General features: G+C 49.2%; 1 protein-coding gene across 3 annotated transcripts in view; it reads right to left on the bottom strand.

Annotated features, from left to right (window-relative positions):
• Positions 1 to 22,622, bottom strand: part of MPPED2 (metallophosphoesterase domain containing 2) — a 590,399-nt gene that overhangs the window by 224,119 nt on the left and 343,658 nt on the right. For all 3 annotated transcript variants that reach the window (XM_085648294.1, XM_085648293.1, XM_085648295.1), the window contains exon 4: positions 18,065 to 18,290. In XM_085648294.1, the coding sequence (XP_085504420.1) occupies positions 18,065 to 18,290 (226 nt within the window). The remainder of the gene's footprint in view (positions 1 to 18,064; positions 18,291 to 22,622) is intronic.

The following is a 22,622-nucleotide window of genomic DNA, read 5'->3' as shown; positions in this document are numbered from 1 at the left end:
AAATAAGCACTGTTGTGCCACCCATGTACAGGAGCTGCCTTAGATGTGACTCCTAGAATGGGGGATTCATTGCTGTGCCCAGCTCTGAAGCATGACTGAGAAGGTTGAAGAGCGGCCTGGGTCTCCACAAATTAAGTAATCTGGGCTTTACATGTGTTTTTAGCATCTTAGAGGAGATGGGTAACAATGAAATGGGTCTATAATTGGACCAATTGTCCATATCCAAGTGAGATTTATTTAGCAAGGGGGAGGACCATGGCATGCTTCCATGCTTTCTGCAAATGCCCATCACGTAGGGATGAATTTAAGAGTTTGACCACCAGCTGAATTAAAAGCGGGTTTAAAATGTTCAGTTTGGCTGGGAGAAGAGGATCTAATGGTAAACCTGATTTGATTTACTGGAGTAAGTCCATCAAATGGGGGTAGTCCAATGGAAGTAGGGACTATAGTCTAGCAGGTAAACTGCCTATCACTGAGGGGTTTTCTTCCCTTATGTGGGTTAAACTAAAGTTAGGGCTAAGTCTATTGATCCTGAGGTGGGTGTAGTCATTCTATGTCATGGCCAGAGTGAACTGAATGCCAGCCATCTTCTTAATGAAGATGCCAGAAAGCTCCTCACAACGAACTTGTGTCACTGAGGGAGAAGGAGCGGTGTTGCTGGGGTCAGACAGGTCTCGGACCACTTTTAAAAGTGTTAAGGGGCAGTTTTGTGCTTGAAAATCCTTTTTGAGTAGAACAAGGTGAGTGCATTCCTGCAGTACGAATGGTACCGGTTCAGAGCTAATTTGTATATTGTTTTTGAATTTATGTCATATTGCTTCCTCCAGATCCTTTCTAATGACTTGCAGAGTTTCATTTCTGCCTGTAAGGACTCGTTGAACCAGGGGGTGCTGCTTGGGCAGGGGTTTCAATATGGCTTGCAAAGTTGTATCTAAGGATCTAAGGAATTTCGGAGCCAGTAATCGATCAAAGGTTGATCTAGATCGACCTTCTGCGTTAGCTGAGGTGGGATCTTTTGGAGTCATGAATTGAAGATGAAGATATCAAATTTAGCCCAGTTTCTGGTCATAACTATGGGCCTAGCTACCGTCCAACTGGGTGAAGAGAGAAAAGATATAGAGAAAGGCACTGCAAAGTGGTCGGATCACAATAGCGGAATGGGCATACCTAATGATGAACTGCTTTATGAGTGGGGAAAGAATTTATTAGGTCAAGACTCATGGCATCCAGGTCCTTTATGAGCATTTGAATGAGTGTTTAGGTGGCACCCTGAAGATGCATATTAAAGTATCCAAGCAAAGTGAAGTTGCCACTTTTAAGTGTAAAAGGAGAAATTGCATTGAGGATTTTATAAGACCAATACTCAGCATGGCTGGGGGGGGCATTAAAATAGGATGCCAAAGATCGTATATTTGGGTGTGAGTCCATGGGAAAAAAAAAAATCTTCGCAAACCAGAAAACGTGGCTTCTCTGTCTTACACTGATAAATTTCTTTATAGACAATCCCTATGCCGCCTCCTATATTATCTTTACGATCCCGTCTGAGGATCCTAGTTAGGAAGGAGAGCGGTTATGACATCTGGCAGAGATGCCTCATGAAGCCAACTTTATGTTAGGAACAGGGCATCAAGGGCCACGTACAACAGAAAATCATGGATGTGAAGCTGATGGCTAGCCAGAGTGTGGCAATTTATGTTGAAGCAATGGAAGCGGCTGTTAATCAGGCAGCTCCTTGTCAGCGTCTGCTTATTCTTTATCTCTGGGATGCATGCATTCTTTTTTTTTTTTTTTTTTTTGAAACCGTTTATTACAGGTCTTAAAAGTATACAAGTATGGGCCCACAACCTTCCGGCCGGCCGCTAGCAATGGTAGGAACATACGACATACAGTTATGGAACACGTGGTATTACAGGAGGAGCATTTCTCAGTAGATAACAATGTCAAAAGCCACAGCATCCAGGCCCCATTATGCGGTTTCATTTTAAATTAAGAACAACAAAAATTAAAACCACACCCACAAGGCAACCCACAATCAAAAATAGCAGCACGTGCTCCCCAAGAGGGGGGATCCCAACTATACACAGAAGTGTGAAGAGGGGGAAGAGAGCAAAGCGAGGACTGGGGGAACCCAATGCCCGGCAGCGGGGGAACGAGTCGGCTAAGGGGATGGGGCTGGCGAGGGATCAGGCAGCAGCGGTGGCGCGCAGATACCCCCTCGGTAGGCGTTCCAGGGGCCCCATACTTTCACCCATGTCCCAGGCTTACCCCTCGCCACATACACCACTTTTTCGCGAAACATGCACCAGTCCATGTGTTCTTTCCAGGCCGAGACCGTCGGGGGCCTCTGGGATCCCCACAGTTGAGCAATATCACGCTTGGCTATCATATATCCCAGAGTCACCCACCACGTCTGCGGCGCTGAGTAATCAGTCGGTTCCCACACATTCAGCAGGCATCTCCTCGCTTCAGGCAACAGCGCCACATGCGTAACCCGTCGCAGCACCTCATGTACACCACACCAGAACCCCTCTACCTCCGGGCACTCCCACAAAATATGCATAAAGGTCCCCAAAGCACCACACCCACGCTTACACAACCCATCTCCAGCATAGCCCATACGCAGAAGCTTTGGCCCCGTCATGTAGACCCGGTGGAGTATCTTGAGCTGGACGAAGCGGAGGCGAGCCGGTATGGCCACCTCCTTCGGGGAGGCCACCGCGGAGGTCCAGTCCTCGTCGTCCAACTCCAGCCCGTCGGCAACCCAAGTCGCACGAAGGGCAGTCAACAGGCCCGAGCGGTCGTTTATCAGCTTTTTGTATATAAGTGAGATCGTGCTGTCTGGGACGTGCCCATCCAGCATTCTATCTTCCAGGGGGGAATATTCCGGGATGGAGGCAACGTCCGAGAAGACGGAGCCCAGCGCATGTCGGACCTGCAAATACCGGAAGTATTCACTGCCTTGCAACTGAAATTCCGTCTGCAGCATATCGAACGTTTTAAATCCTCCCCTCGTCCAAAGATCCCCCACTTTACTGATACCTATTATGTCCCACTTCTCGAAGCCCTTAGAGGTCCACAGGGAACCTAACTGCTCAGACGCGTATAGTGGTGATGCCCGGGTCAAACGGTCCTTCCACCCCATAGCTGCATTGGCCGCGTGCCAGACTTGCACCATGACACGCGTGGGGCCCGTCAGACGAGCGTCGGGCGCGCTAGAGTAGAGCGCTCGATTGTAATCGCCACCTGGCAGGAGCATCTTGTCCATTTCAAATGCCGGGTTTAAGGCGGGCCCATAGAGGCCGTGGTTAATGGCAGCGAGCTGGGAGGCCCAATAGTACCGTTTAATATCCGGGAGGGCAATCCCCCCGTCAAACCATGGGAGCGTCAGCTTAGCCAGAGCAATACGCGGCCTCCCGTCCCAGAACAGGCGGCGTTGCAGACTCTCCACCTCACGGAAGTAGCGCGCCGGGACCAAGTCCATAGTGTTCTGCAGAGCGTACAGAAAACGCGGCAGAGACATCATCTTGAACAGTGCCGCCCGGCCGAGCGGCGAAAGCGGCAGGCGCCGCCAGCGTGCGACATCTACCCGCAAACGCTGGAGGGGGGGGGAGCAGATTCCGTTCATACCGGGCCTCCGGGTCCAGAGTAATGAAGACACCCAGGTACCGAAATCCCTGCGGGGCGATCTGGATCGGACAGCCCCGCGGGAGAATAGGAGCCTCCCCAGAGAGAACATACACACACGATTTAGCCCAGTTGATGACGAGAACGGAGTTACGACCAAACGAGTGTAAAACATCAACGAGGACTATAAGCGATTTACGTGGGGAGGCTAGGTACAGAAGGATGTCATCAGCGTATAGGGATACGCGGTCCTCATACTCGGGGGTCCAACGGAGACCACGGATGGAAGGCTCCCACCGCAGCCACTCCGCCAGGGGCTCCAAGGCAAGCGCAAAAAGAAGCGGCGACAGGGGACAGCCCTGTCGCGTGCCCCGGCCCAGCTCAAACGGGGCCGATACTCTTCCGTTCACGACCACCTGCGCCAATGGGCCCGCATACAACAATTTGACCCAACTGATAAATCCTGGGCCAAACCCGAACTTCGCAAGCATCGCCCAGATGTATGGCCACTCAAGCGTGTCAAACGCCATGGTGGCGTCTAAGGACGCCAAAATGGCCGGCTCCCGTATAAACGGGACGCGCGCAAGCACCCCATGCAAACGCCGCAGATTAAGGGCTGTATTGCGATGGGGAATAAAGCCAGATTGGTCCTGATGAACCAGATCTCCCACCACACCGACCAGCCGATTGGCGAGTACCTTAGCGAGAATTTTGGGCTCCGCATTCAGTAGTGAGATAGGCCGATAGGAAGTAACCCGATCCCGAGGTCTCCCTTCCTTGTGGATCACCACAATTGTAGCCAGACGTTGGTCAAGCGGGAGGGAGCCCAGCGAGTGGGCCGCGAGGAACATTGCGCGGAGGTGAGGCGCCAATGTATCCGGTCGCAGCTTATACAGCTCGATAGGGATACCGTTCGGGCCCATGGCCTTGCCAGAAGCGACCGAGCGTATGGCGAGGGCGATTTCGTCGGAGGTGGGAGCGGCGTCCAGCGACACCCTGTCCTCCCCGGACAGGGAAGGCAGCGCGATATCCCTGAGCAGAGCACGGGAATCCTCTTCCGAGCAAGAAGAGACCGGGGAATACACCTCGTGGAAATACTCCGCGAAACAGGAGACAATTTCTTCTGGCTCAGTTACACATACACCATTCGTTTTCTCAATCAGCGGGACCACACGATTCGCTCTCTCCTTTTTATCCAACCACGCTATCAGTTTACCAGCCTTATCACCCACATCATACAGTCGCCCCTGTTGCTCCCTACTGAGGCCCCTGGCCGCCTCCGTAACGAGGGCCCTATAAGCCGCCTGCTTGAGCTGGAGGACATGTAATGCAGCATCCGTCACCCCATCTTCTAGATTACCCTCCAGCTCAGCTATTTCAGCCTCCACCCGGGTCACCTCCTCCCACTCGCGCCTCCGGGCGTGGGAAATAAGGGACAGGGCCTCCCCTCTAAGTACTGTTTTGAAGGCCTCCCACAGGGAGATAGCTGAAGGCACTGACCCCACATTCTCCTCAAAATAGCGCTGGAGGGATTTAATCAAGTCAGCGCGAATGGTGGGGTCGCGCAGGTACCAGGAATTGATTGGGACCACCCTACTCTCAGCCCTCGGAAAGACATCAAAATGCAACAATAGCGGGGAGTGGTCCGAGATACCCCGTGCCAAATGGCGCACCTCCCCCACCCTCCCGACATGGGCCGCCGGGACAAGGACATAATCAAGCCGTGAGAGACTACCATGGGCCCCCGAGTGGAAAGTGTATTGCAGCTGCGTGGGATGTTTTAAGCGCCAGCAGTCCACCAATCCCAGTGTATCCAAGAGGCCGGATAGCCACGCCTGTGCCCGGGGGAGGTCCCTAGGGGGGTGACGATCCACAGTCCCAGAAACCACCGCGTTGAAATCCCCCCCCACCACCAGAAGCCCCCCCGGAAGGCCAAGGAGGAGGCGCCCCAGATCTGCAAAGGTGGTCGACTGCAGCCCCGGTGGGACGTACACTGACACAAAGACAACCACTTTGCCCTCCATTCTCCCCACCAAGACAGTGTAACGTCCCCTGTCGTCGTGGAGCACCTCATCAATTTCTAACGGGAGCGAGTTCTTTACCATGATACCCACACCCCTTGAGCCTGACGTGAAGCCCGAATGGGCCACGAGGCGGTAGCCACGCCGATTCATGGCGCAGAAGGAATTGCCAATAAGGTGTGTCTCCTGCAGGAAGACCACATCAGGCGAGAGTCGCTTCAGATACTGTAGGACCACACCTCGTTTAATCCTGTCCCCCAGTCCATTGACGTTCCAAGACAACAAAGTTAATTCCCTACCCCCCATCATACACAAAAACCATCATTCGTCCCCCCGAGAGCACAGTAGAACCAACACAAAAAAAGGGTTGCCTTGTGATAATAACGAACAACACCCCATCCCTGCCCACCCACCCCAACAAAACTCCCCCCTCCCTGCACCCCTGCATGAGCCCAAACAGCCCCCCCAACGTGCAGTGTGCCTGTCGCCCCATAGATAGTTAAACTAACTAGACCCCCAGAGGAGGAGGGAGAACCCCCAAGAGACCCCACACAACCTCCATAGGAGGGGAACTTAAACAATCCGACGTATAGTCAAAAGTGGCATCATTTTTGTCCCGAGCGAGGCCTAATATTAGTCCCTCAGTCTTGATCCGGCGAGCCCTCTCCCCCGGCCGCTCCCCCCCCACCACCCCGATCCAGATCTCCAGACAGAGTATCCAGCCAGTCCCCGGCCGCTTCGGGACGATCAAAAAAGTGTGTGCGACCTTCCACCTCCACTCGCAGCTTAGCTGGGAAGAGCATGGCGTATTTGAGATTTAGGTCCCGAAGACGGCGCTTGACACCAAGGAAGCTCAGTCTCTGCTTCTGGACCGCAGGGGTGAAATCAGGATAGAAATTAATGTCCATATTATCAAGTCTAATCGGTCCCTGTAGTCTGGAAGATTGCAGGATAGCGTCTCTGTCCCGAAAATTAAAAATCCGGGCGATGAGAGGTCTCGGAGCGGCTCCGACCTTAGGCCTTCCCCCGGGAACCCTGTGGGCCCTCTCCACAGCAAAGAATTTACTCAGCCCCCGTGGCTGGAGATGGGTAACGATCAGGTCTTCCACGAAAAGGTCCGCCGCCGCTTCCTCACATCCCTCAGGCACCCCGATGATACGGATGTTGTTCCGCCGGGCCCGACTCTCGGAGTCCTCCAGGCGACGATCCATCAGCGCACTCGCCCGAGCAAGTCGGCGCACCTCCGTTTGCAGGGCCGCCACATCTGTCGTAAGGCCCGATGCGGTGTGGGCCAAAGAATCGACTCGGTCGTTGGTCTTGGAGAGATCGGCCCTTATCAGGCCAACATCTACGAGGACCGAGTCGATCTTCTGCGCCAGTGTGTCAAAACGCTGGCCCACAGAGGCCTTCATCTCGGCGATGGCGCCCATGACATCCCGCAGAGTCAGATCCGTGGGCAGATCGGGGGCATCAGTAGGGCCCTCAGGGGACCTACGTGGCACCTCAGGAGATCCCTTCTGGAGGGTATAGCGATCCATGCTGTTGGACTGATGGGCTGCGCCACGCCGGGTCGATTTTACCTTTGCCCGATCGCCATCTTGTTTCGTGGCCATGGTCCCAGTCTCCCGATCGCACCAGCCACGTCGTGAAGGGCGGGCAAGCCGGTCCACGGGCTCCGGGGGGGTGCCACCCCAGATCTGCGGGGCGGATCACAGCCGGCGGGCAGGCAGGGTCCCCCAGCGAGGCCACACCAACACACCAAGCCCCGTGACCCAACCTCGCATAGACAGCAAGGAGGGTACGAAAGCGAAAGTGAAAGTGCGGGTTACGCGAGCCACCAAGCCCTGTCCGCCGCTGTTATTCACTTCGTCACTGGATCGCCCCACAACGCAAATCCGGGGTTCGGCTAGGAGAAGGCCGCAAACCTCAATCGGTGTTAAAGTCGGTGTCCGAGGTCCGATTTGGAAGCGGAAAACGGGCGCCACCTCAGCTCGGGCTCACCAACACAGTCCCCTCATCTGGGACAGGATATGTTCAGGATAGTGATAGGAGGTCGCGGAGGTCCTCGGGAGCCTCGCACCTACGCGGCCATCTTGGTTGCGCGCTAGGCTCCTCCTCTACTTAGGGGTTATTAATGATGCATGCATTCTTAATAATGTCAGCACCAGCAATATAGTCTGTGAGAATGCATGAAACGAGAGAATGTTTACAAGAGGTTGATCAATGGCTGGCATGCCTCTGGGCAAACTGGACGCAGTGCTCTTAATTGGTCAGGTGAAAGGGCTATACTATCTGACTTGAAACAGGCCGGGTCCCTGGCCCCTGGTCCCATTCGGGATTGGATGGGCTTGCCTCTGGGGAGCGGCTGCCCTTTAAACACAGAGAGCATCGAAATGCCGCTTAGCTGTGCCACAAGCCGTCCAAGATGGCAGCCGTTCGGGCACACTGAACCGGCAAAGACGAATCAAAGGTCCCTCTACACAAATGGGAAACCCATGGCAGACCGGGGAGCTGAGGAGTAAAGAGGTCAAAGGCAAACACGATTGGTAAGCCTCAAAGTGCATGGTGCAATATTTAAAACCGGATTTGACTCATTTCAAACAAGATTTCAGCAATAGATTTTCCCCGCAATATTGCCCCCACATAGATTTCTAAAAACATACAAAAAATAGTATTCTCAAGGTTAATAGAGTAAAAAGGGTCCCTCAAAGGAGCACAGTGTGAAGGTGCAACACGTTAGCCTCAGATATAATCAAAACTGGGCTAACTGTCTGCTGTGTGTTGGTGCCAGGCTGCCAGTGGTCGAAGAGGGTGGGATCTATAGATTCCGTTCCCCTACTTTTTAGGTCTCGGCTAGCGAAGGCTGCGCTTGCGCAGTCTCGCTCGCGAGATTTAATGTTTTAGAAGTGGGGCTTTAACCCGCCCCTCTTCTTCCCTCTTCTCCTTTGGCTGGCCTCTTAAATGCTGGTCAGCCATTGGAGAAGAGCTTTGTCTCTCCAAAGAAGCCCCGTCTTTTTCGGATTCGGGGCGCGTTTTTTACTTTCTTTCTCTCCTCTGGAATGTAAACATTCCAGCCAATGGCAAGAGGAGAGAAAGAAAAACACGCCCCCGAATCCGAAAATGCCGCTGCGTTTCTCCGAGGCATTTCTGCTTGACCTCGGAGAAAGGCGGCGGTGTTCATGGCTCTGTGTCTGGGGGAGGAGTTACACCTTATTCCTTTGTGTGGCCTTTAAACACCCATGAGTTGTCAGGGCCAGGATACTTCGACTTTTGAGATTCCCCTGCCGTGTCTTTCCCCGGGCTCTCCCCACAGAATGCTAGTCAAAATGCTAGTAACAGTTAGTTAAATCTAGAACGGAAAGTTTTCAAAGAAAACGTTTCTATCAAAAGGCATCTCCACCATTTCTTTCGATAGAAGCCCCCGGATCTCACATTCCACTGTCCCTCCTTTCACCGCCTTCAGGGAGGTGAAATCCGGAGTCACTCGTGCAGCTGCGAGCGTTCACGGTCAGAGCGCTTTTAACCAATCCCTGCTCTCCTGAGAAGAGACTGTTCGGCTCGCGCTGCACTCCATAGTGGGCCCACTTCCTGCGCAGGGGCTGCAAGCGTTTCCTGTGGGAAAGTGGTCTCTGCATTAACTGAAAACAAGCCGAGCACGAACAAACGTGTATTTAATTATTTATGGGCGTTCTGAGCAGGAGCAAAAGCCCTAAATATGTACAAAGAGATGTTTACGGCTTCAAGGCAGAGTGCCTAAGTGAAGGGGGAGACGAGTTAGCGCCTTACAAATGACCTCAAATGAAGAGATGTCTGAGAATGGCTCTAAACCTGAAGTGACGTCAGATTGGTTGGTTATGCGACAGAACGGGTGCGCGCTGAGGGCACTGGTTCAATGGAGAAACACTTGTGTTATAGCGAAATTTACAATTATAAAGCGCTTTCCACTCCTGACGATGCGTCAGAGCGCTTTTATGGGTGATAGCGTGCCACCCCTTGGGAAGACTCGGGTGGAGGAGTAGGTTATGGTTGTGATGTGGCCTGCCTGTGTGGGTACTGGCGTGCAGTGATGCGCATGGAGTGACAGACAGCCTAGTGGGCGGCTGAGGCCTGGAGTAGAGGTGGGCGCAGTGTGCCCTACGTGCGAGGGGGTGTGCTTGTATGGCAGAGGCTGTCGCTGCAGATGTGTGGCTGGGGCGGGGAAAGGACAGTGTGGGGCGTGTGGTGTGTTTACCACCCTTGAGGATGTGGGTTCCACATTCGGGGGGGGGGGGGGGTGTAAAGGTTGGCTGTCTGGGCAGCACCGCTTCACCAACGGCGCAGCTGAGTACCCCACAAACAGCTCCAGAACAGCTCTAGAACCAGGCCAAGATACAGCCGGAGTTTGCAAATTCCACCTACGGGAGAGTTTTGTGAGCGAAGCACTTCACCAGGTGGGTATTAAAAATTCAAAAAGTACACCTCCGGCTAAAAAAATTGCCTTCCTCTATGTCTGACGCAATCCGTAATTTAAATCACTAAGGTGTTTCATACTTCCAATGTCGATAAATCGACCAGAATCGCGATGTCATACTAACAGCACCTGCTTTTCACTGCTTCGAAGCCACAAGCCTTTGGCAGTAAGCGCTAGATAAATACTGCATTTTTACTGACAGGCACCTGACCCTCTAGGGAGGGAGTTGTGCCTTTCTCAATGTTCGTTGTAATATCGGTTTCTCTCACCCAGGCCCCTCCCACCCCCCACACACAATCTCAATCCGCCATTTTAGGAGAGCCATGATACAGGCCGCTGCCGATCTCTCACAACCCTGGGCACCCCAGGCACCAGAATGCAGCTTTCAATGCCACTGCCCCTGTCAGAGTGTTGCAGCAGTTATTGACAATGCATGTAGGGCACACCAGCACCCATGGGTGTGTGTGTGTGTGTGTGTGTGTGTGGGTGGTTGTGTGGGTGGTTGTGTGGGTGGGTGGTTGTGTGGGTGGTTGTGTGTGTGGGTGGCTGTGTGTGTGTGTGTGTGGGTGGCTGTGTGGGTGGCTCTGTGTGTATGGCTCTGTGTGTGTGGGGGTGGGTGGCTCTGTGTGTGTGGGGGTGGCTCTGTGTGTGGGGGTGGGTGGCTCTGTGGGTGGGCGGCTCTGTGGGTGGCTCTGTGTGTGTGTGGGTGGGTGGCTCTGTGGGTGGGTGGCTCTGTGGGTGGATGGCTCTGTGGGTGGATGGCTCTGTGTGTGTGTGGGTGGGTGGCTCTGTGTGGGTGCAAATGCAATAGGTCTCGCATTTGAGTGATTAAGCTATTGACATTGTAAATAACAATGCTGTTTCTTTAAATGTTTTAAAAACAAAAACATAAACAAAAATAATGTCATGAGCAATGCCAATAGCTCTAACTTTAACTATGCCGAGGCCATTGCATTGTAAATGCTTGTTTATTTTGAACCTGTGTCCCTGGATGTCAGAAATATCCAATGCCTGCAGAGAAGGCTCGACATTAGAGGCTGTTCAGGGACAGTCGGGGAGCAGAGAAGGAAAAGGTCTCCGTCTCTTGCTTCCTGCCCAGACAAGACAAGGACAGTGTCCCCTTCAAAAAGTACACCTCCGGCTAAAAAAATTGCCTTCCTCTATGTCTGACGTAATCCGTAATTTAAATCACTAAGGTGTTTCATACTTCCAATGTCGATAAATCGACCAGAATCGCGATGTCATACTAACAGCACCTGCTTTTCACTGCTTCGAAGCCACAAGCCTTTGGCAGTAAGCGCTAGATAAATACTGCATTTTTACTGACAGGCACCTGACCCTCTAGGGAGGGAGTCGTGCCTTTCTCAATGTTCGTTGTAATATCGGTTTCTCTCACCCAGGCCCCTCCCACCCCCCACACACAATCTCAATCCGCCATTTTAGGAGAGCCATGATACAGGCCGCTGTCGATCTCTCACAATCCTGGGCACCCCAGGCACCAGAATGCAGCTTTCAATGCCACTGCCCCTGTCAGAGTGTTGCAGCAGTTATTGACAATGCATGTAGGGCACACCAGCACCCATGGGTGTGTGTGTGTGTGTGTGTGTGTGTGTGTGTGTGTGTGTGGGTGGTTGTGTGGGTGGTTGTGTGGGTGGTTGTGTGGGTGGGTGGTTGTGTGGGTGGGTGGTTGTGTGGGTGGTTGTGTGTGTGTGGGTGGGTGGCTGTGTGTGTGTGTGTGTGGGTGGCTGTGTGGGTGGCTCTGTGTGTGGGTGGCTGTGTGGGTGGCTCTGTGTGTGTGGGGGTGGGTGGCTCTGTGTGTGTGGGGTGGCTCTGTGTGTGGGGGTGGGTGGCTCTGTGGGTGGGCGGCTCTGTGGGTGGCTCTGTGTGTGTGTGGGTGGGTGGCTCTGTGGGTGGATGGTCCGTGTGTGGGTGGGTGGGTGGCTCTGTGTGGGTGCAAATGCAATAGGTCTCGCATTTGAGTGATTAAGCTATTGACATTGTAAATAACAATGCTGTTTCTTTAAATGTTTTAAAAACAAAAACATAAACAAAAATAATGTCATGAGCAATGCCAATAGCTCTAACTTTAACTATGCCGAGACCATTGTATTGTAAATGCTTGTTTATTTTGAACCTGTGTCCCTGGATGTCAGAAATATCCAATGCCTGCAGAGAAGGCTCGACATTAGAGGCTGTTCAGGGACAGTCAGGGAGCAGAGAAGGAAAAGGTCTCCGTCTCTTGCTTCCTGCCCAGACAAGACAAGGACAGTGTCCCCTTCCCTCCTCGGTTTCTTACTCTTATTCCCTCTCTTTCTGTCTCGTCCCTCCTCACTTACCGAAAACCGTGACTCAAAAAATGGTTCTCACCCTCTTTCTTCCCGTCGTTCATTTGTTCCCCTGTGAAATAGATGCAAAAAAGAAAACCACTTTTGCTGGAAATGACGTTTTTGACATTTTTCTATTCCAAAGTGCAGCTTCGGAAATTAACGGTTCAAAATATGAAAATAAATAACTAAAAGCAAGACAGAGTGTTCTTAAAGTGGCCAATTGGTTTTATTCACACCCAAACACATTAGCGTCACTTTACAGAGTATGCCAGTGAAGCGCTACTTTTGTTTTCTTGTCTTTCTTTGAACAGTATTCCTGGAGGTACTGCAGTACCTGGTTGATGGGAGGATTGGAAAACAAAATGTGTACGGCGGCTTTGTGTTCACTAATTTCGTCTTTTTAAACCATACTGCTAACGTTTTGTAAGCATATGAGCCGTAGACATTGAAATGGGTCCTTTCTGGGCCCTGTAGTTATGTCCTTAACTTTTCAGGCAAAAATACTCGTTGATTTCTGAATAATGACTGTAAAAGCGTTAAGTTCACCATGTTGTTCCTGCTTACATTTCACATGCTTTATCTAATCTTTCATACCCCACGAGTGTTTGTTCTTTCCTGGATGTTGTTACTTTTTCTTTTAGGCAGCATATTGCTCTTGCCTAGTGCGTAATTTGAATTGAGTCGCCACCAGTTGTTTATAGCAGGTCAAATTGGATTGTAGTTGAAGGCAGTGTGAATTTCTCTCAGTGGGGCAGTATGGTGTTCAGTGAGGGAGTGGATGTAGCACTGGGGGCAGAGCTGCCGAATTTAGAACTAGGGAACCAGGTTCAGCCTTCATGACCAGTCCCCCAGACCATCCTCCTGACGGAGCACATTCCCATGCTAGACCTTAGAAGGCCCCGCAAGACCATAGAAGCGCTGGTGTCTTAGCCCTAGCAGGTGGACCCTAGCAGTGTCAAATGTGGGTTCACCTTGAAGGCTTGCCCACCACAATTCATACTGATGTTCACCTCCAGTCTTGCGGGCAGGCCTACGAAGTAGGAGACCCTAGAGCAACAGTGACTCTGACACTGAGGTCACAGGACCCCTGAGAAGAGTTGGCTCTAGCGCGGTGCGACCGGTGTGACCGCAACGGGTGCTGACTTTGAGTGGGGGCGTGGTATATTATGGTTTTAAAAGCACTTGCTGCCTCCTTCCTGGCCTCCTGCAATTTTCCGCAATAATAAAAATGGCATGATAACGCCGGTGAATAAACTTCTTCCTAGAACGAGATCGGAGTTTTGTCTAGTGGAAGTTTTGACTCATGGAAAGATAGCGCAGAGGGTTAATGTGCCTGCTGCAAAGCAAATGTACCATGCCCATCACAAAGTGCACATAATGCAAATAGGTCAGTGGGTTATTGCTTTTGTCAGTGAGATCCTTTTGTTACTTGCAGTTTATAAGTTAAAATCCTAACAAAGAACAGTGAGCTATTGACTGTCATCTTGGAGCTGCATACAAATTGCAAGGTGTGAACTAGAGCGTTATGTTTTTTTCCCTAAGCCTTTGTTTATCCTAATGTTGCAAAAAGTGTTCATTTGGATAGAAATCGATTACGATTATTAAAGAGGACCCCCAATCATGGTATTAATTTTTTTAATTCTGAGTTTGTGTTTCTCCAGATCAATCAATATTAAACTATACTGCCTACTAGTATGGTTATCATGTAACTCCTACACCTTGTAGTCCTTTGTCTTAGGTAACATTTCCTATACAGTGATTTACACACGTAAAATTGATTGTCTCTGTGTATATTGCTGACGACAGAAACTCCATGGCTCGGAAACAAACGGCTTGTGCTTCCACTTTTAAGCATATTTGGGACATTCTGTGTTTAGAAACATATCCCACTTTGTGAATTTATTTTAATGTCAATAACTCATATTAATCGTTATCCATTGGTTGAATTAAATAACATAATAAGCTGTAACTGGTCAGTGAAATGCCAAACAAATACTAAAGATTGGGATGTTTTGCGCATCCTGGCCACACCTCTAACTCCGCCCACTGATCCAATCCACAGGTTATTTCCGCCCTCTAATTCTCCACCCAAAGTTCCCCTACTTTTTTTTTCCCACTTGCCTTTAAACGCTGACAGCACTGAAATGCCACTCAGCTGTGCTGCACGCTGTCCAAGATGGTGGCCGTCAGGGCACCCTGAACAAGCAAAGACGTGTCCCAGCTCCCACTGCACAAATGGGAAACCCTCAGCAGACCGGGAGCGGAGGAGCAAAGATGTAAAAGGAACAAGTATTTGCAATGCAACGGGTCTCGCATTTACGCGAGTTCGAGCTATTTGCATTGTAAATTACAATGTCTTTTATTTATGTTTTGGTTTTTAAAACAAATAAAAGGAATTGTTATTTGCAATGCTAGTAACCTAAACTCTCGCAAATGCGAGACCTATTGCATTGCAAATGCTTGTTAATATTGTAACATAGATTGTTGCCAGTAATATTAATGAACCCATTTCTCCTATGTGAGAGCCTGTAGATATACGAGGTCCTGTTTTGATTTAAAAGAACTTTTGTATGGATGTTGCCTGAAACAAACACATTTATCTGCAAATATGGCTGCAATAGACTCTCATACATCACCCACATTGAAAACAATATTAAAAATATATATTTAAGAATAATTCATGGTCCTCAGGGCAAGACTCTGCAGAACTGAGCTGGCTCTATGAGGGGCACCTGTAAGCCTGGCGCCCTGGGCCAGAGCCCACTTTGCCCATCCCTTATAACGTCTCTGACCCCTTTGATACATGGGGTCCTGGGACACTCCCTGGGGCCAGCCCTCAGAGCAGCGCTTTATATTTCTTTGGTATTTTTCTAACATTTGTTCTTGCTGTGAGTTTTCGGAGTTGCTTTCCTAGCACCCGCCGTGAACTGACTGTAGGCATTTTCTATAGGGTTGATTTTAATAACACTAATAGTAATATCTCTCCACCGCGTGCACGCCGGAAGTCCCAGCCCCGTGCCATTAATCAGTACACTCATTGTGGCGCCGCAGCGCGTGGGCTGGGAGAGGAGGCCCCCGCGGCGTCCGCTTCTGCATCACGGTTTCCACAATCAAAGCATCTGTGCACATATTCACTCCACAATCAAATAGATATTTAAATGTGTGTGGAGTCTGTACCGGACTAGAAAGGCCCAGAACTCAGCTCAAAGATGCAATGCAGAGCCAGCACTTACAGGAAGGAGATGGTGCGGACAGCGCGGAGCCACTGCCGTCCAGTGACGTGACACTCCCACAGTCGGATAGTGCACACGTGCAAGCAGAGTCAGCACTTACAGGAAGTTGACGCAGCGCGGACAGCGTAGGGCCACTGCAGTCCGGTGGCGTGCAACTGCCACCACTGCCACAGTCGGATAGTGAAAATGTGCAATGCAGAGCCAGCACTTACGGGAAGGCGACGTGGCACGGACAGCGCGGGGCCACTACCGTCCGGTGACGTGCCACTGCACTGAGTCTTCCACAGTCAAATGGTGCACACGTGCAATACAGAAACTGCACTTACAGGAAGGTGACGCGGCGGGGTAAGCACAGGGTCGGTGGCCGTCATGTGACGCAACACTCCCACCACTCCCACAGTCGTTTAGTGAACACGAGCAACGCAGAAATACCATTTATATGAAGAGGACACAGCGTGCATAGTACCGCCCTCCTCAATCAGATACACCACCAGAAGTGCCAGAACTTCAGCACTCACTGCAAAAACTTCACTTGAATGAGGGTGCTATCGCATGGGCGGCACACATCACCGCAGTCTGATAATATACAAGTGCCAGAACTTCGGCAGTCACACAAGGTACACATGCAATGCGGAAACAGCATTTAAACGAAGGTGTCACGTCATGCACAGCACATGGTAAAGAAAACAAGCATTGGCCGCGCGCGCAGCGGGAGAAGCAGGAGTTGTGTGCGCGCACGGCCAATGCTTTCCAAAAAACCACGAGTCATCGCGATCACGATCGCTGTGAAAGCGAAAGTCTTCGCGATGACGCTCTAAAGGCGTTTCTGAGTGCTGCTGGCTGGCCTAGCCCATGGCAGCTGCGTGCGTGCACGCTCATGTGCACGCAAGTGCTAGGCCAGCCAGCAGCACTTAAAAATGTCACCTACATAATGTCTCTCCGAGCCAGCGCATGCGCTGGGCTCAGCGAGACCTAAAAATGATAGGTAAGCTCTAAAGTGCAAGGTGCAACATTTAAAACCAGATTTGACTCATTTCAAACAAGATTGCGGAAACAGATTTTCCCCACAATATTGCCCTCACAGAATTTTCTAAAAACATATCAAAAAAGTATTCTCAAGGTTAAGACAGTTAAAAGAGCCCCACAAATGAGAATAGTAAGATGGTGCAAGATGCTACACCCACAGAGAATCGCAACAGGGCTACCTGTCTGCAAGATTTCCACATAGTTCACTTTACAAAATCCACACACACTGCAGTAAGCAAAATAAAAGTAAACACCAGTCGCAATGTTAACGAATAAGCAGCAATTTGTCAGACGACTAGACTGACATTTGAACTCCGTGTTTGAACACAAAGCAATTGTTACAAGATAAAAACAAAATGTAGAGTCATCGTTAATGCTCTTCCTCATTCAGATTTGTAACTCCAGCATGGTTATTTAGGTGCCCTCTCAGGGCTCAAAGGACTGCTGTAGTTGGGCCACTTACCACCTCTGGGCCCCGGTGAATTGCGCCGGCTGCACCACTGGAAGCTACGGCCCTGCATGAAATGAGCCGCTGCAGGGTTGGACTGGCTTATAGGTCAGTCATGCAGTACCCGACGGGCTGGTCTGACAAGTCCGTGCCTTGGCTATTTTTGTGTCTGTTTGTGGACTTGTGTTATGATCTGTTGTGCCAGCTTGTACTGTTAATTTCAGTGGTATTAAAGCAAAGATTTTCTGCAGCAGCCTGAAATCTTGCATACCTTGCAAAATACTGATACAGCATGACTTTACAAGCTGAAATCTGCCTCAATTTGCAATCCTGTACCTCTGTTTTAACTACCTGATTTGCAAATGGGGGCTACTTTTATTCTGGCGCCTGGGCCTATTTGCTGTACAGGGCCAACGGGATGTGGACCAATTACTATTCATAATTTTCACTCTCTCCTAAAAAGCAGAATTTAACTTACAACGTATCAAAATTATCCTCTCGTCTTTGTGGGGTTTTTGGATGCGGAGTTCAAAGCCCACTGTAAGAGCAGTGTTTGCATGCTTCTATGCATCACTTCCATTGTCTCTGCTGCCCCTCCTTTTTGAGTTTGCACACCTGTGCGCACGCAATATCTCTCACTCTCCGAACTGAGGGATATCAGATTTTAGTTCTCAGTCTTCAGACAAAGAAAGACAATTCTAGAATATTTGAAAAAATAATAATTGTGTCAAAAATAAACACTCACAATAGTCATTCCTGCTACAGGACAGTAGTTCATGTCGTCTTTGATATGAAATTAACAACTTTCTCCAGAAGGACTGACACATCATAAGATATTGTCCACAAAAGTAATTCACAAAAGCAACACTCAGCTCCGCAGAAAATACTTATTTTTCAGTTTAATACATAATAAGGAACCCTTATCACAAACTTACCAGGGCGCGCCATATATTCGGAATCCTTTGACCGTTACCTCTGAATCTTGTAAATATATACTGTTTGCCAGGAGTGATTGAACATTGTCAAAGTCCTCTGGTTTCAATTTAGAGACCGACGGAAAGCGGTAGTAGTCCTGCTTAACAAGGTCAGCCATAAACTCCTTGTCGAAGGTGAGCTCATGGTTCCCGGCGATCACCACTTTGTAATCGTAGGGCAGGGTTCCTGAAAGGAGAAACAGTGCTGAGGTTAGTTAGGCATCCTTGTCTAGAGATGCGAACATGAGAAAAATAACTACTAGTCTCCTTTGGAAATGAAACGCTAGCAAAGGGAAGCCTTCTGAGTTTACAGGAACACAGCAGCCTCGCGGCACCAGGCAGGTTCATTTAGACCCCGTGAAAGACGCCCCCTTCCTTGAAATGGTTTAAATGGGACAGTTACAAAAGTTTCTCTATTCAGGGAATGTTTGGTTGTAATGAAAGCTGGCACTGCAAACCATAGTACGCCTGTCATTTTACACATTAGAAATGTATATCTTAAATCACAACATATGCTGGCTGATGAAATAGTTTAAATATAACATTCGAGCAACAAATCCCAGATTTACAGAAATAGAATCTCATCACAGATTTTAAAATCTTATCACTTAGTCAAGCCCAGGTGCTTATGCTCACTCAGAGGAATTTTTTTCACAATTGTGATACGAATGTGAGGCACACAGCTCATACCTGTCACTGCGCTTCTCTCAAGGAGGCTGTCTTAAGCACATTCTCAAAGTAAAACTGACAAGCTGCCGCGGGCACCCCATTGGGGAGTCTATCCATTCTGCAAATGTGTTCCAATGTAAAGCAGCAGCACGATTTCGTAGGTGAATAATATGACTTTCCAATTACTTTGCAATTTAATCACACAATGGTTTGGTCCCCATTGGGGCACCTTCCCCTCCTCAATAACTTCTTGTAGCTCTTGAAAAATGTAAACGGTTCAACAAAAACACATCCATCATCACCATATGGTGTCATCATCTACAGAATACACTTAAGGAAAATGTTATGAGCTTTGCTTCTGTCCTTCTATAAGTGCCCCATAGGAATTTGCTATGGAAACTGATGACCAACATATGACAGAATTGGAGTAAATGCCACTGGACGAGCAGAAGAAAGGACAATGTTACCTGTAAGCATCTGTTTGTGGCATTAAGTGCTATAGATTCACATGATGTGCATACTCCTGCCATCTTGTGTTGGCCTCCGATGTGTGCAAGTTGTTTTTCTTCAAAGAATTCTTCTCAATTCACAAGGAACTATGCACGACAGGCGAGGATGACTGGAGCAGAGTGCCACAAGAAAGCTAGAGAAATAGAGACAGATGGCCACGCAAGACAAGCAGAAAGTAATGGTAAGTGCTACAGCCAAATGAGGCTGGGGAGGAGGGTGAGAGCATGTGAATCTACTGCACTACATGCCAGGAACAGATGCTCACAGGGTAAGTAACAGTTTCCATTTGAGGCATGTGTGGCTGTAGATACACCTGCTGTGCATAGTCTGAAAGCAGTCCTCTCCTAAGCGGTGGTCTGGGCAGGACTGGCCGTAGCGGGCACTGTGCATTTCTCCGTTGGGCCGCCAGGGTGGGGGCCAGTTTTGGGTCCCTGGGGGCTGTTTTTGTTACCGGGGCCGGCAATATTGGCCCCATGTAACAAAATCGGCCGAAAACTGCACTAGCAAAAAGCTCGGCCGCAACCCCAGCACCCTGGATGGGGAGGCCGGCCGAGCAGTTTGCCAGGGCCGGTTTCGGTACCCAGTCTGGCCCTGGTAGTGGCTAGTCTGTGGGTGCTGCAGAAGACTGAAAAAGGGTATGTAGTACAGCTTGTCCTATATATGCATGTTGAGGAGCTGTGAAAGTGGGTAGTGTAGACTAAGGAGCTGCTTTACAAATGTCAGTGACATAGAGGCCTCTTTCTTTCTGGTGGAATGGGATCTAGTGGGGAGCAGGAAAAACTCTTTTAGCTTCTGCATAACAGGTTTGGATGCATTTGACTATCCATCTGCTATGCACGATTTTGATAAAGCCTTTCCTTTATGTTTTTCAGAAAAAGCAATATGCAATTGCTTAGTTTTTCACAATGGTTTTGCTCATCTATATAGTACATTAGGGGCCATTTGACATCTAAGGTATGAACAGCCCTCTCTGCAGCTGAGTCAGGTTGTGGAAAGACAGCTGGAAGTTTTCTAGACTGGATAAGGTGGAAAGGTGGAACCACCTTTTGAAGAAATTTAGGGATGGTAAGAAGGACCAACCTATCTCTATTTATATGAAAGAAAGCCTCTTCTAACGTTAAAGCCTGGAGCTCATTAATATCTCTAAGTGTTGTGCTGGCTACTAGAAAAGCTACCTTCTGAGAAAGAAACTGTAAGGAACGTGACTGGAGGGGCTTAAAGGGGGACCCATAAGCCTTGTGAGGACAGTATTAAGGTCCCACACTGGAGCTGAGGTTACCCGGGGAGGAATTACTATTTTGAGTCCCTCCACAAAAACTTTGATGGCTGGAATTCTGAATAGCAGCACATGTTGTCTATTTGTGAGATATACAGCTACAGCTGACAGGTGTAGCTAAATGGAATGAAAACTAGATCACACATTTGAAGGTGAAGAAGGTAACAAACGATGTTCTGAACTATGGCTGCTGGTGGGTCAATATCGTTTGGGAGACAGTAGGAAACACATCTCTAGGCAGCATAGTAGGCACAAGCAGTTGACATGCACACTTCTTTAAGAATGTTCATGCATTCTGGGGGTAGATTGAGATAGCTAAATTCTAAGACCTCAGGAACTAAATCTCAAGGTTGAGTCTCTTGGGGTGTCTGATTGCTCCATGGTTCTACATTAGAAGGTCTGACCTGCTGGGGAGCCTCTTGTGCAGAAACACCTAAAGTTCGAGGAGAGTGGTGGACCAGTGTTGTCTAGCTCAGGTGGGAGTGGCTAGGATGAGAGTGACAGAAGTCTGCCTCAGCTTCCGAACCAGGAATGGAATGAGGGGGAGAAGTGTGTGAAAAACATATTTTTATATGTTATTATGAACATCCGTTCTTCCATTTGTAATTCCCTGAATATTTCTGATCACAAACTTTTGTAACTTGCTGATGTGTTTTCAAGCCAGCACAAACAGACTTGTTTTGCTCATGTTTTCGCACACCTGGTGTTGACATACCTTCCCTTTGCTCATCTGAGGCTAATCTAGCAGTATTTATACTTGATTGTTCAATTGTCTGCAGTTGTAGGAGAAGGAACAAGCAATGTCAACTTGTAAAAGTTTATGCTAATCTGTGTCATTATCTGCCAATGTCTTAAGGAACTAGCAATGTCCACTGATAATGTTTGTGTTCATTTGATTCATTGTATGTTAGTATTTGAGGATCTGAAACAAATCTTAACCTTGTTACCTAATTAAGGATTGTTTAGTCTGTAAATATTCTGTACAACCCCAGCTCATGCCAAACTGTATAAAAACTCTTGCAGAAAGATGTAAATTGTCCACTATGGTACTAGCCACCCGTGCTCTGTGATTGATGTGTGCCCGCGAGTTACTATTAAATACAAGTTGCTTTGGCAGACCTCAGACTACTGGCTTCTTTATTTGGAAGTGGAAACTAAAAAATATCAACTTCCAGAGATGGATAAGCGTAGGCAAATATCCCTGACCAGTTCATCCATAGTGCATTGCTCATGTACGGTGGGTGTGGGATTCCGGAGCCGAAGTTTGGCCATTTTGAGTTTTCTGCTGTGGTGAAAAGGTCAACAGCCAGAAACAGCCATTGCTGGAAGTAGCAAAGAAGGACTGCAGCTTCGGGTTCCCACTCTTAGACTTGTTGCTGCATCCTGCTGAGAAGGTTGTTGTCCATTACCAGGAGGTATGCAGCTAAAAGGTGGATCCTGAGCTGAGAAAGCTGAGGGGAGCAGGTGCCTCCTGCTTCTGATTGTAGTACATGGCTGTCATGATGTCTGTCCGTACAAGGACTACCTTGCCCACTAAGTGGTGAAGGAAGGCCTTGAGGGCTAGATGCACAGCTATCAGCTCCAGATTGTTGATGTGGAAGTCTCCTTGAGTGGGACCCCACTGGTGCTGGACAGTGAGATTTTGTAAGCGTGCCCCCTCCATCCACTGAGAGATGCATCCATTGTGACAGTGATCTGCGGAACTGGGCCAAGTAAGGGAAGCCCCGAAGCAAGTTGCTGGTGTTTCAACATTGCTGAGAGTGATGGGTGCCAGGGTTGATCAACACTAGGGGGCCGATTCTGATCCTGGACTTTTATTTTACATACAAATCGGATCCGTATTTTTTTTCCATACAAATCGTACAAGTCCCTTCCAACCCGTGTAGTACGATTTGTACGGGAAAAATACATACAGATTGGCCCGATCCTTACAAATCGGATCGGGAAAAGCTGTACGACACGGACTTGTAAAAAAGACCATACAATTTGTAAAAAGGGAGTACAACCCGACAAGTACGATTCGTACCGGTTTGTCAGCATGCGATTTGTATGGAAAATGGCCTG

This window comes from Triturus cristatus, chromosome 3_2, assembly GCF_964204655.1.
Source record: "Triturus cristatus chromosome 3_2, aTriCri1.1, whole genome shotgun sequence".
Taxonomy (NCBI): domain Eukaryota; kingdom Metazoa; phylum Chordata; class Amphibia; order Caudata; family Salamandridae; genus Triturus; species Triturus cristatus.
Note: the sequence above shows the minus strand (reverse complement) of the source record. Positions and strands in the feature narration are given on the sequence as shown.